The following is a 17451-nucleotide window of genomic DNA, read 5'->3' as shown; positions in this document are numbered from 1 at the left end:
AACAACCTCAGATATGCAGATGACACAACCTTGATGGCAGAAAGTGAGGAGGAATTAAAGAACCTTTTAATCTTGCCACTCCCCCTTGTCCCAACCCCCAAAAAGAGAGCCCTGGGCTCATACATGCCATCAAAAGCCCACATGTTAAAAAAGAGAGGTTCAGCCAGTCTTGTTTTTTTAGAAACAGCCTTAAGATCAGACAGTTTTTATTGGTGAATAAATGCATTCTTGTTCATAGTCCCAAGGCAAAGACAAGCCCATCCCTCCCTCTCATCGCCCATAACACCGAAGTGGGTCTGCTCAGCACCTGAGAACTTTGTCGAGGAGACGGATCCTGGCTGCGCAGCTTAGACCAGCTGTGTTCGTGGCTTGGATGCTAGAGAGAGGGGTGCTCTCCATACGACCGAAACCCAAAGTGGCACCAGAGAGCCCTCTTAAGTCCCCTACAACTGGGCAAGACTTCAGCTCTCACCTTCACCTTGCTAGCAGTGGGAAATTAAGGTCCCAGGACTCGCGATAGCTGGGGGGGGGGCAACACATTTCGCAGGCTCCGAACAGAATCAGGAGAGGGTTGAGGAGTGAGCTCTCTGGGCCCCCTCCAAAATGCTCGGAACGAGGGGGAATAATCCGTCACATGACGGACGAAGGAACCGGAGTGCTGCCTCCTCTTGAGTATGCTAAGGGAGCATCGAGGATTCCTTCAATCCCCATCACTCAGCTCCAGCCTTAGGAAGAAGCAGACACCCCTGTCCCCCCAAAATGTGGACAAGGCGGCAGCAGCGTCATACGTGGGGGCATTCCTGGGGTGTTCCCTTCCCCACAGCTCCCAATCGCAGCTACGTGATCCGTCGGGGAAGGAGCCTCTATCAATGGGTACCCCCAGTAATTTTGGCAGCCCAAAGCTGATCTAATAGGCAAGGCCCAGAGACCCACCGTGCCACAGGGCAAAGGACTCTCAGGTCACCCACAACTTCACCCACTGCCACTGGTGTGAGGGTTGTGAAGTGATTCCCATGCCACCGATTCGAACTCTAGCCTCAAGGGGCCCGATCTGAGGCGCCGCCTCCTGCAGAACCCCAAGTGTAATAGAAACAGGGGAGGCCTAAGAAAAAGATGCTCATTTGCTTTTCTTAGGGAGGTTTGGAACAGACCCAGTGGGGAAAAACAACATCGAACTGCCAAGTTAGAGCAGACTTCATCAGCCTGGGACCCCCTTTTGAGATGTTCGGGGCGACAACTTCCACCCGCCACAGCCCAGATGGTGCTGCTATCTGAAACACCTTGAAGGTGGCCAGCCAGGGAGAGGTTAGACTTCGTTGCCGCATCAGAGGGGATTCTGGGAAATATTTCTGGACTCTGGGCATCTGTACCACTCTGGGCATCCTTTTGGGCGGGGATGAGAGCAAATAGAAATATTTTGTTTAGCAGAAGGGGCGGAAAGAGGGAATTGCTTACTGGGAAGGGTTGTTAGGAAACCTCCCTTATCACCTTTGGGTGAAGGAAGTTGGGGGAAAGTCCTGGAAAGTGGTGTTAGGGGTCCCCACAAAGCAAGCCGATTCAGTCTGGGAGTCGAGCTGCCCAGAGATGTCTCACAGGCCGATTGCTGAGGGCCTACCAGCGACAGGAAACCCTCAACCAATTGCTTAAAGCAGGCAATGTCGAGCTCACATTGGGTCTCCCGCTCCCATCACGGCCAGGGACGATGAGAGATGTGGTCAAGCAAAAGCAGAGGGCATGTCCTTGGCAGTTGCTCAAGGAGCCAGGTGGCAGAGCAACGTCCCGACATTTCACGGCAACGCAGACCCCCAAACCAGTCTCGTGCTCCAGCCTGAGAAGCTGGCCAGTCCGCCCAGCAGAGGTCTGGCCAAGCTCTGGAGTGGGCAAGGGCGCTGCTTGGCGGTCAGCTGTCCCCATTGATGGAGGCTCCATCCGCGGCCAAGAGGCCCTCCCTATCCGCATCTGCATCTGCCGCCCTCCGCCAGGGCAGCCGTGCCAGTAAGGGCTGGTGGAGGCCGTTGTAGATGGCGGCGCCCAGCAGGAGGATGAAGAACCCGAGGATCTGGAGGGCATGGAAGACCTCCCAGCCCACAGCCAGGCTGACGGCCCAGATGACCACGGTGCGCAGGCTGTCTAGCACCATCCTGGTGGTAGCGCTGATCTCCTTGGTGACGCTGATGCCGGCAAAGTTGAAGAAGGCGATGCTGCTGATGTTGCCCAGCAGAGCCACGGCGATGAGCGGCGCCCGGCCGATCTGGCAGAAGGCGTCCAGGGCGTCCTCCAGGACGCGGCGCGGTCCGCTCCCAAAACTGCCCGCTGGGATGAAGTACATGGGGACCAGCAGGAGGGAGAGGATGAGGAAGCCGAAAAACCCTGAGCAGGGAGGAGAGAGAGGTGCTCAGAAAGGGGGACGTGGGCCATGGCTTTCCGTCAACTAACCGAACGAGAGGTGTAGACTGAAACAATGACCCTCCCACTGTATGGGCGATCTATCCGGAAGATAAATTGTATTTTGAGGAGTTAGTGATCTGACACGGTTATCCTTCCTGCTTCTATTCCTTCCCCCTCCATGTCTCTTGTTATCGTATTTTTCGCTCTATAAGATGCACCAGACGGTAAGACGCAACTAGTTTTTGGAGGAGGAAAACAAGAAAAAAAATATTCTGAATCCCAGAAGCCAGAACAGCAAGAGGGATCTCTGTGCAGTGAAAGCAGCAATCCCTCTTGCTGTTCTGGCTTCTGGGATAGCTGCGCAGCCTGCATTCGCTCCGTAAGACGCACACACATTTCCCCTTACTTTTTAGGAGGGAAAAAGTGCGTCTTATAGACGAAAAATACGGTAAGTTCTTTGATGGCATGAGAACAGCCTTTAATGTCCTAATCAGTTAGTTAGGAGGAAGTGATAGGGCTGGGGACCTTCTTTGATGTTGGACGTAGTTTTGAGAAAGTGAGGCACTGGAAGAGGGTGGCTATTGAATGAGCTGCATGTAGCCAGTAATGAATGATCTGCACATAGCCAGAACAGTGGTATCTTGCTTCTCAAATGCCTTGGTACTCAAACAACTTGGAACCCAAACACTGCAAACCCGGAAGTACAGTCGTACCTCGGGTTACAGATGCTTCAGGCTACATTTTTTTGGGTTACGGACCTGCCAAAACCCGGAAGTACCGGAACGGGTTACTTCCAGGGGTTGCGCATGCGCAGAAACACTAAATTGCGCAGAAGTGCATGTGCAGAAGTGCCGAATTGCAACCTGTGCGTGCGCAAAAGCGCCGCTGCGAGTTGCGAACGTGCATCCCGCATGGATCACGTTTGCAACCCGAGCATCCACTGTAAGTGTTCCTGTTTGCCAACTTTTTTCGGAAGCTGAATGTGCTCCCTTTTGAGAGTTACGCTTCCAACTTGAGTGCCACACTTCCGTTTTGAGTGTTACTCTGAGGTCTGTCTGTTTTTGCTATTTATTTTGCGTATTTGTTTTTACGGCTCTATTTGTTTTGTTTTTGTTACTGTGTGGAACCCAGTTCAGCTACCGAATGATTGACTGTGTGACTGGTAGTTATTTTTCTCTTTGACATCTGGTGGGAGGGCGTTCCACAGGGCGGGCGCCACCACCGAGAAGGCCCTCTGCCTGGTTCCCTGTAACTTGGCTTTTCGCACCGAGGGAACCACCAGAAGGCCCTCAGAGCAGGACCTGAGTGTCCGGGCAGAACGATGGAGAAGGGAGCGAAGTCCTAGAAATAAAAGACAAAGCCCCCGATCCGCTCCCCCAGCACCTGTTTGCTTGCTCACCTTCCGTGCCCACAGCCTGCAAGGGGTGGACGTTGTGCTTGTAGACAAACTTCTGTTCCAGCACCATTTGAATGGCGACAATCACTTGGGCCATGATGATCAGAAGGTCCCCTGCAGGAGAGAAAAAAAGGGGAGTCTGGGCAGTTCTGAAAGGGCCTGGCGCCCCCACTCCCCCTAACCTTAACCCTCGCAGACACAGATAAGTATGTGACCTGGCATGTAGCACTCTTTGCGACTGCCACTAGGAAAATCAGAACAAATTACATAGCCAAGGTAGCCCCCAACTGTAGAGGAGATGAATTTATTTGACCCTGGATTCAAAACCTGCGGGACCAGAGATTCACCGGAAGACTGGAGTAAATTTACAGACTATTTGAAAAGTAATTGTGATGGACAGATTTACGCTAGTCTGCAATACGTTTTGTAAAGTGAATTATTTGAAATATTGCAAAAAAGACAACGAGGAGAATTATTAGTTAAAGATAAGGTAATATGAAATTAAGAAATGCACAATAAGCGATGAGAACGGAAAATCATCAGAGGCGTTGATGGAAGTCCAAAAAATATTGTATAAGATGTGAAGTTCTGTTTGTACCCACCAATTTGAGAACGACAGAATTAGGAGCGGGAGAGAGAAGCAAGGACCCCGAAGGAAAGGAGCGCTGCAGGAGGCCACCAGAGCCGTCCTCCTGGTATTGGGGACCCCCCCCTTTGGCTCTCGATACGATACACTATCTTTATTGTCATTGTCCCTTGCGGAACAATGAAATTGAAAAACTACATAAAACTACATAAAACTACAAAAAAACTACAAAAAAACTACAAAAAAACTACATAAAACATTCAAAAACCCCTAAAAAAACTCTAAAACCCCACTTTAAAATACACTATACTACAGAGACCCCTTATGCTGCGTTTAGAACCAGAATTGCATTAGTGTAGAAACTGTTTTTCAGGCGGCTAGTCCTGGCCTTTATAACCCTATACCTTCTTCCAGAAGGCAGAAGCTGAAAGAGATCATTTCCGGGGTGCGTACTATCATGTGCTATCTCTGCCGCTTTCTTATGGCACCTGGAAGCATAGATTTGATGCAAGGTGGGAAGAGTGCACCCAATTATTCTCTCCGCAGTCTTTACATCTCTGGACAGCATTGTTTTTTCCCTGGCCGTGCAGCTCCCAAACCACACACACAGACCATAAGTTAGTACGCTCTCCACAGTGTAATGGTAAAATGCCATCAACAGGTCCTTTGAGAGATTGTTTTTCCGGAGGATTTTCAGAAAATATAACCTCTGCTGTGTTCTCTTCACCAGGTCTTTGCTGTTTTCTCCCCAGGTTAGGTCGTCTCTCAACTCCATTCCCAGAAATCGAAACACTGAGACCTGTTCCACGCACTTCCCCTCAGTCATGAGTGGCTGAATATTCTCCCCGCCCTGCCCTACCTGTGATGACCTCGCTGAGCTTGTGCTCGTGATCTCCGTTGCTCATCAGGTCTGCCAAGCCGACCACCACCAGCCCCACAATGGTGATCAGGATGCCCAGCCACTGGCTGAGCACCAGCTTCTGTCCAAGGAAGGCCACCGAGAGAAGGCCAGTGAAGATGATCACGGCTCCTCGCAGCATCTGGAAGCTGGACGCGCTGGTCATGTTCAGAGCTGGACGGGGGGGAAAGAGGGGCGGAGGAGGAAATAAGAAATAATTCAAGGATATTTAGTACCAGACACACACACGGGAAGAGTTTGCTCTGGATTGTTTTGGAGGATGGATGGCGGCTAACAGATTGAGGTTGAATCCTGACAAGACAGAAGTACTGTTTTGGGGGGACAAGGGGCGGGCAGGTGTGGAGGACTCCCTGGTCCTGAATGGGGTAACTGTGCCCCTGAAGGACCAGGTGCACAGCCTGGGGATCATTTTGGACTCACAGCTGTCCATGGAGGCACAGGTCAATTCTGTGTCCAGGGCAGCTGTTTATCAGCTCTATACGGTACACAGAATGAGACCCTACCTGCCCGCAGACTGTCTCCCCAGAGTGGTGCATGCTCTGGTTATCTCCCGCTTGGACTACTGCAATGTGCTCTATGTGGGGCTACCTTTGAAGGTGACCCAGAGACTACAACTAATCCAGAATGCGGCAGCTAGACTGGTGACTGGGAGCGGCCACTGAGACCATATAACACCGGTCTTGAAAGACCTACATGGCCTCAGCCCAGTAGACCTCCATCGTTCAGCCCGGACACTGAGGTCCAGCTCCGAGGGCCTTCTGGCGGTTCCCTCACTGCGAGAAGCCAAGTTACAGGGAACCATTCAGAGGGCCTTTTCGGTGGTGGTGCCCACCCTGTGGAACGCCCTCCCACCAGGTGTCAAAGAAATAAACAGCTATCTGACTTTTAGAAGACATCTGAAGGCAACCCTGTTCAGGGAAGCTTTTAATGTTTGATGAATTATTCATGTTATACTGCTGTTCAATAGGGGTTGTTTTTAAGTCTGGAACAGATTAATTCCTTTTGCATTACTTTCTATGGGAAAGCATGCCTTGGTTTTGGAACACTTTGGTTTTGGAACGGACTTCCGAAACGGATTACTTTTGAGAACCAAGGTACCAAAGTAAATAAATTTGAAATTTCCCCTCCCCTCTCATCTTTTTATATAAAAATTAATAGAAATATATAAAAGGATGAGAGGGGAGGGGAAATAGAAGGGGGCCATGGGGGCATGCAGTGGGAAACAGACAGAAGACCTATCCTGAGTAAAACTACTCTAAAACTACTGGGAAAACTGTGCTGACCCCTAGTTTTTCAATTGCTGCAGCAACATCTGGCCCCCTTTTAAATTTAAAGATCTGCAGAGCTTGTGTTTGCTTAGCAAGGAAAGAACAGTGTCAGGACAGGCTGGTTTTACGCTTCCTCACCCAGTCCAGGCATAGGAAATTGCAGTGATAATAATAATAGTAATAATAATAATTTATTATTTATACCCCGCCCATCTGGCTGAGTCTCCCCAGCCACTCTGGGCGGCTTTCAATCAAAGGTTAGAAACAATACAGCATTAAATATTAAAAACTTCCCTAAGCAGGGCTGCCTTCAGATGTCTTTTAAAGATAAGAGAGCTGCTTATTTGCTTGACATCTGAAGGGAGGGCGTTCCACAGGGCGGGAGCCACTACCAAGAAGGCCCTCTGTCTGGTTCCCTGTAACCTCGCTTCTCGCAATGAGGGAACCGCCAGAAGGCCCTAGGAGCTGGACCTCAGTGTCCGGGCAGAACGATGGGGGTGGAGACGCCTCTTCAGCTATACTGACCGAGGCCATTTAGGGCTTTCAAGGTCAGCACCAACACTTTGAATTGTGCTCGGAAACGTACTGGGAGCCAGTATAGGTCTTTCAAGACTGGTGTTATGTGGTCTCGGCGGCCGCTCCCAGTCACCAGTCTGGCTGCTGCATTCTAGATTAGTTGCAGTTTCCGGGTCACCTTCAAAGGTAGCCCCATGTAGAGCGCATTGCAGTAGTCCAAGCGGGAGAGGACTAGAGCATGCACCACTCTGGCGAGACAGTCTGCAAGCAGGTAGGGTCTCGGCCTGCGTACCAGATGGAGCTGGTTAGACAGCTGCCATGGATACAGAACTGACCTGCGCCTCCATGGACAGCGGTGAGTCCAAAATGACTCCCAGGCTGCGCACCTGGTCCTTCAGGGGCACAGTTACCCCATTCAGGACCAGGGAGTCCTCCACACCCGCCCGCCCCCTGTCCTCCAGAAACAGTACTTCTGTAAATACTCCAAATATTAAGAGACGTATTGCAAGCATTTCTGCTCCTCCTTTCCTTGAGAAATATGAGTTTGTGAGAGAGAGAGAGGTTCCCAGCAGGGTTCTCCACACCCCCAAGTTTTTGCAGAGGTCAAAGCTACCCCGAATCATCACTTACCCACATACATGAGGCTAGTCCCTGTCATGTCGCACAGGGCTGGAGCCAGGAAAAGGAGAGGGTTGTAGGACTGAGGGGGGTCCATGGTGGGCTCTGGCCTCCGCCGGTCATGGCACAGCAGGAGGTAGAAGACAGCCAAGCAGGAGAACTCGCCCAGGAACATGCCCACGGCCTAGGAGGGAGGAAAGGGGGCCTGTGAGCTTTCTGGATCATGACCAGTAGCAGAAAAGCAACATGATTTCCACAGTCCAGGGGGTTGCTTCCAAACACTGTAGCTATGTGCTTCTAGGACAGGGCTGAGCAAACTTTTTCAGTAGGGGGCCAGTCCACTGTCCCTCAGACCTTGTGGGGGGCCGGACTATGCAGTCATACCTCGGGTTGAAGTAGCTTCGGGATGAATATTTTCGGGTTGTGCTCCGCGGTGACCCAGAAGTAACGGAGCACGTTACTTCTGGGTTTCGCCGCTCGCGCATGCGCAGATGCTCAAAATGATGTCATGCGCACGCACGGAAGTGGTGAAACGTGACCCGCGCACGTGCAGTCACGTCTTACGTTTAGTTCAGGATGCGAACAGGGCTCCGGAACGGATCCCGTTCATATCGAGAGGTACCACTGTATTTTGGAGGGGGGGGGGAATGAACAAATTCCTATGCCCCACAAATAACCCAGAGATGCATTTTAAATAAAAGCACACCTTCTACTCATGTAAAAACATGCTGATTCCCGGACCATCTATGGGGCGGATTGAGAAAGCGAATGGGCCGGATCCAGCCCCCAGACCTTAGTTTGCCTACCCATGACCAAGAGCAGGGGTCAGCAAGGTTTCCGTGGGCCAGACTGCTGCAACATGACGCCGGAAATTGCATCTGCACATGTCTGCGGTGCTGGAAATTGCTTCTGCGCATGCCCAGATGCTGATAATCGCGAATGCACAGAAGCAATTTTTGGTGTCTGGACATGCGCAGACGCAATTTTCGGTGCCACTCGGCGAGTCCCTGCGCCACACTGCGCCAGTTTAGGGCAGCGCGCTGGGACTCGCCGAGCAGGTGGCTTGGTTCAGGGGCGGCTTGTGGGCCAGTAAAATGTTCTTTGTGGGCCGCATCCGGCCCATGGGCCGCACGTTGCCGACCCCTGACCAAGAGGATCCCTCTGCTGATCTCAGCACCCGAGAGGGTCTGTCGGGGAGGAGACTTTCAGGTATGTGGGGCCTGATCCATTTACATAGCTGTCAACTTTTCCCTTTTTTAATGTGAAATTCCCTTATTCCGAATAGGATTCCTTGCAAGAAAAAGGAAAAGTTGACAGCTATGTCATTTAGGGCTTTGAACACTGACGTGAGCCCCCTGAATTGTGCGTAGAAAGAAACCAGCGGCCAGCACAGCTGATTCAAAACAGGTTTTATGGGATCTGAAGGGAGCCCCTGCCAGCAACCTGGCCATTTGGGGGCAGCACCTCAGGGCCAAAATGGGCAGATATGCAATCAAAGGAGGATGGAAGCCTCTACGTTACGTGGAAGCAGGCAGAGTCCATCTGGCAGTACCTGGAGGAAGGGATGTTGGAAGGTGTGCTCTTCGCTTGTGGCATTGCATCCTCGCGCACTCAGCCTGTCTGCCCACCTGAAAAAGAAGGGCATGGTTTAGAACCCCCCACATGCACCTCCTTGGGCTTCCATCATCATCATCATCATCATTTACTATTTATACCCCTCCCACCTGGCTGGGTTTCCCCAGCCACTTTTGGCAGCTCCCAACAGAATATTAAAAACATGATAAAACATCAAACATTAAAAGCTTCCCTAAACAGGGCTACCTTCAGATGTCTTCTAAAAGTCTGGTACAGTCACACCTCGGGTTACAGCCGCTTCAGGTTGTGGACTGCCGAAACCTGGAAGTACTGGAACGGGTTACTTCCGGGTTCCGGCGGTCGCGCATGCACAGAAGCACTAAATCGCGCTTTGCGTGAAAGTGCCAAATCGCAACCTGTGTGTGGGCAGACTCGGAGTATGAACACTGCGGGTTGCGAACATGCATCTCGCACGGATCACGTTCGCAAACCGAGCGTCAACTGTAGTTGTTTTTCTCTTTGACATCTGGTGGGAGGGCATTTCACGGGGTGGGCGCCACCACCGAGAAGGCCCTCTGCCTGGTTCCCTGTAACCTCACTTCTCGCAGGAGGGAACCGCCAGAAGGCCCTCAGTGCTGGATCTCAGTGTCCGGGCAGAACGATGGGGGTGGAGACGCTCCTTCAGGTATAATGGGCCTAGACCCACCCCCAAAGGTGGAATCTGGGGTCTCACAGATTTCAGTATCTTAAAAACATCATAATCCTTGCTAGAATATTTTAGAATGCATATTTTTAAATGCTGCCTTTTGAATTTTTTTTTTTTTTAGGTCAGTTTGTTCTCACCTTCTTAAAAATCAATTAATTTTAGAGTATCAAGCGCTATACCAGGTCTGTCCAAAAGAGAAAACATGGAAGTGTTTCAGCAAGGAAACTGAGCAGACAAGTCCAAAACGTTTGGAGGGCACCAGGTTAGGGAAGGTTGGTTCCTAACAGCAGCAGGGTACCTGGAGGCCTCCCAGGTATGGAACCCAGCAGGATGGGGTCCCAGGGGTCATCTAGTCCAACCCGCTGCAAAGCAGAAATCGCAAGTGAAGAATCCTGAGCCGATGGTTGCGTAGGCCATTGCTTTGCCTTTGCCTACGAAGCACCTTCCTGTGACCTGGAATGGAATTGTTTCTGTGCCGGCTCCTCGTTCCATGCCTGGACTTGCCCCCGAGCCGAGGAGCAAAGGCAGGGGCATCTGTCGGCTGAGGTCACGCCAAGCGCTTGCCAGGTTCCTGGAACCGGAGACCTGAATATAACAAAGAGGGCAGAGTCTGCCGCAGATCGGATGTCCAACCTGCCACTCATCTCTGCCAGAAATGAAAGGCAAGGAGATGCTCCGCGTCACAAGGCTGTTCGAGACGTCTCTCAGGGAAAGCTTACAGCAGTTCCTCAGCTGTAAGAACACGGCTCACGGATGCTGAATTCGATATTCCGGCATTGTACGGGGTTGGGCTGGATGACCCTCGGGTCCCTTCCAACAGTTCTATGATTCTGCGTTCTTCCTCTACGGAGTGACTGCCGTCCAAAACAATTGGTGGGTAACTAGCTTGCTGAAGGCTGGTTTGGGGAGGGTGCAAGGCTGGATTTAGGCTGGATGAGGCCCTCAGCTCCTGAAGGTAATGGGCCCCTTTATATGTCCAGCTGTCCTTTGCCAACAACAAATGGTCGCTGTTTTTTTGTGTTGAACACAGTCGTACCTCCAGTTGTGGACGGCATCCGTTATGGAGATCCGGCGGTATCCCGAAGTTCTGCAACTGGAGGCGCCGCTTCTGCACACGTGCGTGGCATGGGAAAACGCTTCTGTGCATGCGCACGGTGCATAGAACACTTCTGCGCATGCGTGAGGGGCAAAACTCGGAAATATACTTCCGGGTTTGCCGCTTTTGCAACCCGAAGTTTACGTTACCCGAGGGTAACATAAGCTGAGGATCTACTGCAGGGGTAGGCAACCTAAGGCCCATGGGCCACAATAATAATAATAATAATAATAATAATAATAATAATAATAATAAATTTTTATTTATACCCCGCCCTTCCCGGTTCAAAAACCGGGCTCAGGGCAGCTAACAACAAATTTAAAACACTTACTTGTAAAAGCAGAATAAAATACAGTATAAAAACATGAATAACATGAATCCCCAGGGCTAGCTGGCTGAATTGGTCCTACTTGGGCCAGCGAGGAGGCCAGGGGAGAATTAGCTGTGGGGTCTCAGAGTGGGTAATCTTCATAAAAGGGGAGGGGGAAGGAAGATCAGGCTGAATTCAAATTAAAGGCCAGGCAGAATAGCTCTGTCTTACAGGCCCGACGGAAGGAGGTTAAATCCGGAGGTTAAATCCACAAAGCAGCCCACGGGAGTCGTTTAACCAGCCCCCGAGCTGCCCCTGAACTGAGCCGACCGCTCAGCGAGTCCCCATGCGCTGCGCTAAACCAGCGCAGTGCAGCACCTAAAATCCTGTCTGCGCAGATGCTGGAAATTGCAGGCGCGGGCGCTCATGTGCACACACAATCCGGTCCATGGAGGGATGTCCGCTGGAGTGAACCAGCTCAGGCGAGGTAAACCTTGCAGACCCCTGGTCTACTGTATATGCTATATGGTAATTTATGGACCTAACAGGTCCACACACACAAAACACTGTTGCTGTATGTAGGTTTTATTTCATTTGTTTTTTATCTTATATTTTGGAAATGTTACTTTCTTGTGCTCCATGATCACTGCAGATGGTGACAGCAGCCACAAAATTAAAAGATGCCTGCTTCTTGGGAGAAAGGCGATGGCAAACCTAGACAGCATCTTAAAAAGCAGAGACATCACCTTGCCAACAAAGGTCCGTATAGTTAAAGCTCTGGTTTTCCCGGTCGTGATGTATGGAAGTGAGAGCTGGACCATCAAGAAGGCTGATCGCCGAAGAATGGATGCTTTTGAATTCTGGTGCTGGAGGAGACCCTTGAGAGTCCCATGGACTGCAAGAAGATCAAACCAATCCATTCGGAAGGAAATTAGCCCTGAATGCTCACTGGAAGGACAGATCCTGAAGCTGAGGCTCCAAGACTTTGGCCACCTCATGAGAAGAGAAGACTCCCTGGAAAAGACCCTGATGTTGGGAAAGATGGAGGACATAAGGAGAAGGGGACGACAGAGGACGAGATGGTTGGATAGTGTCTTCGAAACTACTAGCATGAGTTTGACCAAACTGTGGGAGGCAGTGGAAGACAGGAGGGCCTGGCGTGCTCTGGTCCAGGGGGTCACGAAGAGGCAGACACGACTAAACAACTAAAGAACAACAACAACAACAACACCTTAGAGACCAGCTAAGTTTGTTATTGGTATGAGCTTTCGTGTGCATGTACACTTCTTCAGACACCAATAACAAACTTAGTCCATGGGGTCATGAAGAGTCGGACACAACTAAACGACTAAACAACAATAAATTTTGGAAATGTACATCCAGTTTTTCCCCATTAATTTTTTTGGGGGCCCCTAAGAGAGTGGGGCCCTAAGCTAGAGCTTGTTTAGCTTATATGTAAATCCGGCACTGGGAGTGGTCTCTGGACTTTGCCTCTTCACTCCTAGTGCTTGTGAACACGGAGTCGGTGTTCGTAGGGCTGCAGGGGTTTCGAAACCTGTGGCGTTCTGGGTTTCTTGCCCCTCCCTCCAGACCAAAGCAATGACTAATCTTTGTGTTCCTGGGGGCTGCTTCTTGCAAAATCGGGAGCTGAGTAAGCGAGCGAAAGATGCACCGTCAGGAGAGGTCCACATTCTGCTGGCTTAGCTAAAAAGACAAGGATGCTGTTGCTGCTGCTGCTGCTGCTCAGATGGCTGCCTTTAGATTTCATACAGCAGTGCGTAGTTAAACTGTGGAACTCCCTGCCACAGGAGGCAGTGAGGATTATCAACTTGGATGGCTTCAAAAGCGGATTGGACAAATTCACGGACAAATTCTCACCTCTTAGGTGTTCTTATACACAACGGCCGCAGCTCGGACTTTGGTGGCAAAAGGGTGGAAGGAACAAGAAGCCCCGACAATAACGGACTGGCATTACAAGCTACAAGAATTTGCTGAAACAGCACAGTTAACAAATACCCTGAGGGGCAACTCAAAACAAAAATTTATCGAAATGTGGGATAAATATAAAACATATGTTCAAAAATACAAACCTTTAGTTTGCTATCTATGCTAGCGTTCGATTGACGTTGGAGTGAGACTGAGTTGAGAAACAAGACTAAGAGCACATATTGATATAGGAACATATTAGATAATATGTAAAGAAATACACAGTAATAAGAGCACATTCGTTTGTAGAATGAAGACACTTTAGAAGACATCTAAAGGCAGCCCTGTTTAAGGAAACTTTTAATGTTTAATAGGTTACTGTATTTTAGTGTATTGTTGTAAGTGGCTGGGGGGACCCAGCCAGATGGGCGGGGTATAAATAATAAATTATTATTATTTTAAATTATTATAAAAAAGGAATATACAACGGGAAAGACAGGAAGTCTAGTGTATTGGTATGTATATGATTTTGGGGAGGGGAAATTGTTTTTGCTCTTTCTCTTTGCTCTTTCTTTTTATTTTTGTTTCATTTTCTTTCTAGGTGTATATAACTTTTGTATATAATTTTTGTATACATCTTATAGTAAGTCCTGTAATGTAATAGGACAACGTTTATCGATGTAACATAAGAATGTTAACAAATATATGGCCTCGGTCCAGTATCCCTGAAGGAGCGTTTCCTCCCCCATCGTTCTACCCGGACACTGAGGTCCAGCTCCAAGGGCCTTCTGGCGGGTCCCTCCTGCAAGAAGCCAAGTTACAGGGAACCAGGCAGAGGGCCTTCTCGGTAGTGGCGCCCGCCCTGTGGAACTCCCTCCCACCAGATGTCAAAGAGAAAAATAACTACCAAACTTTTAGAAGACATCTGAAGGCAGCCCTGTTTAGGGAAGCTTTTAATGTTTAATAGGTTATTGTATTTTAGTGTTTTGTTGGAAGCCGCCCAGAGTGGCTGGGGAAACCTAGCCAGATGGGTGGGGTATAAATAATAGATTATTATTATTATTATTATTAATACAGTGGTACCGCGGGTTAAGTACTTAATTCGTTCTGGAGGTCTGTTCTCAACCTGAAACTGTTCTTAACCTGAATCACCACTTTAGCTAGTGGGGCCTCCTGCTGCTGCTGCCGCGCCGCCGGAGCACAATTTCTGTTCTCATCCTGAAGCAAAGTTCTTAACCCAAGGTACTATTTCTGGGTTAGCGGAGTCTGTAACCTGAAGCGTCTGTAACCTGAAGCGTCTGTAACCCGAGGTACCACTGTACTAATAAAATGCAAATTCAAAAAAACACAAAAAACTGCAACAAGACACCCCCCCCCGACCTCCTCCTTCCCCAAATCCCGCCCGCCTGGACCCCTCGCCCCAGCATCCCCTGCCTTGGAAGGGACCCCCAAAGGCCATCTGGAACACCCCACGAGGAGGAGAAGGCAGTGCTGGGGGGGGGGGGGACCCGGGACTTACTTGGCCGAGAGGGTGTTGATGGAGCCGGTGACCAGCATCAGCCCGGCCAGGAAGAGCTGGTACTTGGTCCAGGCCATCCTCGCTCCGCAGCCGAGCCTTGATCCAGAAATAAAATGAAATTAAACCGCCCCGGATCCGCTTTGCAGCTCCGGCACCAAAGCAGCTGCTCGGCTCAGCCACAGCCCGGGCGCGTTTCCTCCTAGGCAGGTCACATGACCGCAGCCAGTCAGCTGACGGGGGGGTTGGGGGAGGGCGGGGGGGAGGCTCCCAAATCTGGGGTCCGCCCCCCTGGTGCCAATCACCGTGCAAGAGGGAGGGGGTCACTCCTCCAAGCTCCCCCCTGCATACACTTGCAAACTCTGATTTTTATTTTTTTTGCAATTCCTATTTTTGCAAAAGGCAAACGGGGTGTCTCTTCCTGCCATTCTATGAATGCAGCAAAAAAAACACACCCCAACTCGCTTTAAATGAATATTTTTAGAGGTGCGGGCGGGCTGTGTCCTGTTAACGTTATCGCAGGATGAGTGCTTTTAGTTAATAATGGACTTCGTTTATCTCCTGATGTATTTTAAATGTAGCAATGTGTACTTTTCTAGAATGGTAAGCTTTGGTTGCCATCTGACTTTTAGAAGACCTCTGAAGGCAGCCCTGTTTAGGGAAGTTGTTAATGTTTGATATTTTATTGCTTTATTAATATTAATATTAATATTCTCTTGGGAGCTGCCCAATGTGGCTGGGGAAACCCAGCCAGATGGGCGGGGTATAAATAATAAATTATTACTGTTAATATTATTATTATTTTTTATAATAATTTTTATTATTTTCCAACACAAATTTAAAACAAAATAACATACACACATAGACAAACAAAAACATATAAACAAGTATAATTTCAAATCCTCTTTTTCGTGAACCTTCTTTCTCGGACTTCCCCTTACCTCCCCCTACTGTTACTATTATTACTACTACTATTATTATTATCCGTCTGACTCTGAAGACAATGGGAGTCTGTGTTGTTTGGTCCGAGTGATGCTTTGAGCTCCAAGCATCCAATGAAACAGGTGGACAGTGGTCAGTGACCACTGGGCAGTGCTGTAGCTATGGGTGGGGGTGCAGATAGCCTTGTTTTTCGCCCCATGTGATGCCTCCAGAGGTAGCTAATTCCACAGAAGACAAAATTGGGATTCAAAATGAAATATACTCAGAGTCGCAAAGTGATTTCATGCTCTTTATTCAGCTCATAGTGGTGAGGAGGAATGAATGAAAGTCCCCTCAAAGTATCTGCTTTATATACATTATTTACACAATGGGCTGCACATGATTGGCTAATTCCGGAATTCTACTGTAAGCCAATCAGGTTGTGGATTCACTTCTATCTAGCATGATTGGGTGGTTCCTGCCGACCAATCATACTGCTGCATTCTTCTAGGAACAATCAGACTGCTGCATTTTGGATCCTATTGTTCTAGGACCAATCAGATTGCTGCATTCTGAATCCTATTGTTCTAGGACCAATCAGACTGCTGCATTTTGGATCCTATTGTTCTAGGACCAATCAGACTGCTGCAGTTTGGATCCTATTCAACTCAGTACATAACACAAAATAATGATAATAATAATTGTTGTTGTTTAGTCGCGGGTGGCGCTGTGGGTTAAAGCCTCAGCGCCTAGGACTTGCCGATTGAAAGGTCGGCGGTTCGAATCCCTGCGGCAGGGTGCGCTCCCGCTGCTCGGTCCCAGCGCCTGCCAACCTAGCAGTTCGAAAGCACCTCCGGGTGCAAGTAGATAAATAGGGACCGCTTACCAGCGGGAAGGTAAACGGCGTTTCCGTGTGCGGCTCTGGCTCGCCAGATGCAGCTTTGTCACGCTGGCCACGTGACCCGGAAGTGTCTCCGGACAGCGCTGGCCCCTGGCCTCTTAAGTGAGATGGGCGCACAACCCCAGAGTCTGTCAAGACTGGCCCGTACGGGCAGGGGTACCTTTACCTTTACCTTTAGTCGTGTCCGACTCTTTGTGACGCTGTGGACCAGAGCACGCCAGGCACTCTTGTCTTCCACTGCCTCCCGCAGTTGGGTCCAACTCATGTTAGTAGCTTCGAGAACACTGTCCCACCATCTCGTCCTCTGTCGCCCCCTTCTCCTTGTGCCCTCCATCTTTCCCAGCATCAGGGTCTTTTCCAGGGAGTCTTCTCTTCTCCTGAGGTGGCCAAAGTCTTGGAGCCTCAGCTTCAGGATCTGTCCTTCCAGTGAGCACTCAGGGCTGATTTCCTTCAGAATGGAGAGGTTTGATCTTCTTGCAGTCCATGGGACTCTCAAGAGTCTCCTCCAGCACCAGAATTCAAAAGGATCCATTCTTCTGAGATCAGCCTTCTTTTTGGTCCAGCTCTCACTTCCATACATCACTACTGGGAAAACCAGAGCTTTTACTATACAGACCTTTGTTGGCAAGTGATCCCTTTCATGGATCACTGCCTTGTTGTGGTCAAGGGGCTTGAATAACTCAGAGAAGCTATGAGCTATGCCAAGCAGGGCACCCAAGATGAACAGGTCATAGTGGAGAGTTTTGACTAAACGTGATCCACCTGGAGGAGGAACCGGCAAGCCACTCCAGTATCCCTGCCAAGAAAAC

At 49.7% G+C, this 17451-nt stretch overlaps 1 protein-coding gene across 1 annotated transcript; it reads right to left on the bottom strand.

Annotated features, from left to right (window-relative positions):
• Positions 1 to 140: 140 nt before the first annotated feature.
• SLC35F6 (solute carrier family 35 member F6) lies at positions 141 to 15116 on the bottom strand. Its single transcript, XM_083733692.1, has 6 exons — positions 14824 to 15116; positions 9244 to 9319; positions 7704 to 7875; positions 5230 to 5442; positions 3788 to 3898; positions 141 to 2370 (listed from the first exon to the last, which is right to left on the bottom strand). The coding sequence occupies exons 1-6, from the start codon at positions 14898 to 14900 to the stop codon at positions 1901 to 1903; spliced, it is 1119 nt and encodes a 372-aa protein (XP_083589818.1). The 5' UTR covers positions 14901 to 15116; the 3' UTR covers positions 141 to 1900.
• Positions 15117 to 17451: the final 2335 nt, after the last annotated feature.

Source organism: Podarcis gaigeae (assembly GCF_964106915.1).
Source record: "Podarcis gaigeae genome assembly, chromosome: 3".
In the NCBI taxonomy this organism is placed as follows: Eukaryota; Metazoa; Chordata; class Lepidosauria; order Squamata; family Lacertidae; genus Podarcis; species Podarcis gaigeae.
Note: the sequence above shows the minus strand (reverse complement) of the source record. Positions and strands in the feature narration are given on the sequence as shown.

Bases quoted from the DNA above. Each gene is read 5' to 3' on its own strand.
- SLC35F6 (XM_083733692.1), bottom strand. From the start codon at position 14,900: ATGGCCTGGACCAAGTACCAGCTCTTCCTGGCCGGGCTGATGCTGGTC. The intron at 3,899-5,229 runs GTAGGGCAGGGC...TCTCTCCTGCAG, and splicing joins GCTCAGCGAGGTCATCACAG to GGGACCTTCTGATCATCATG. The intron at 2,371-3,787 runs GTGAGCAAGCAA...CTCCCTGCTCAG, and splicing joins GCAGGCTGTGGGCACGGAAG to GGTTTTTCGGCTTCCTCATC.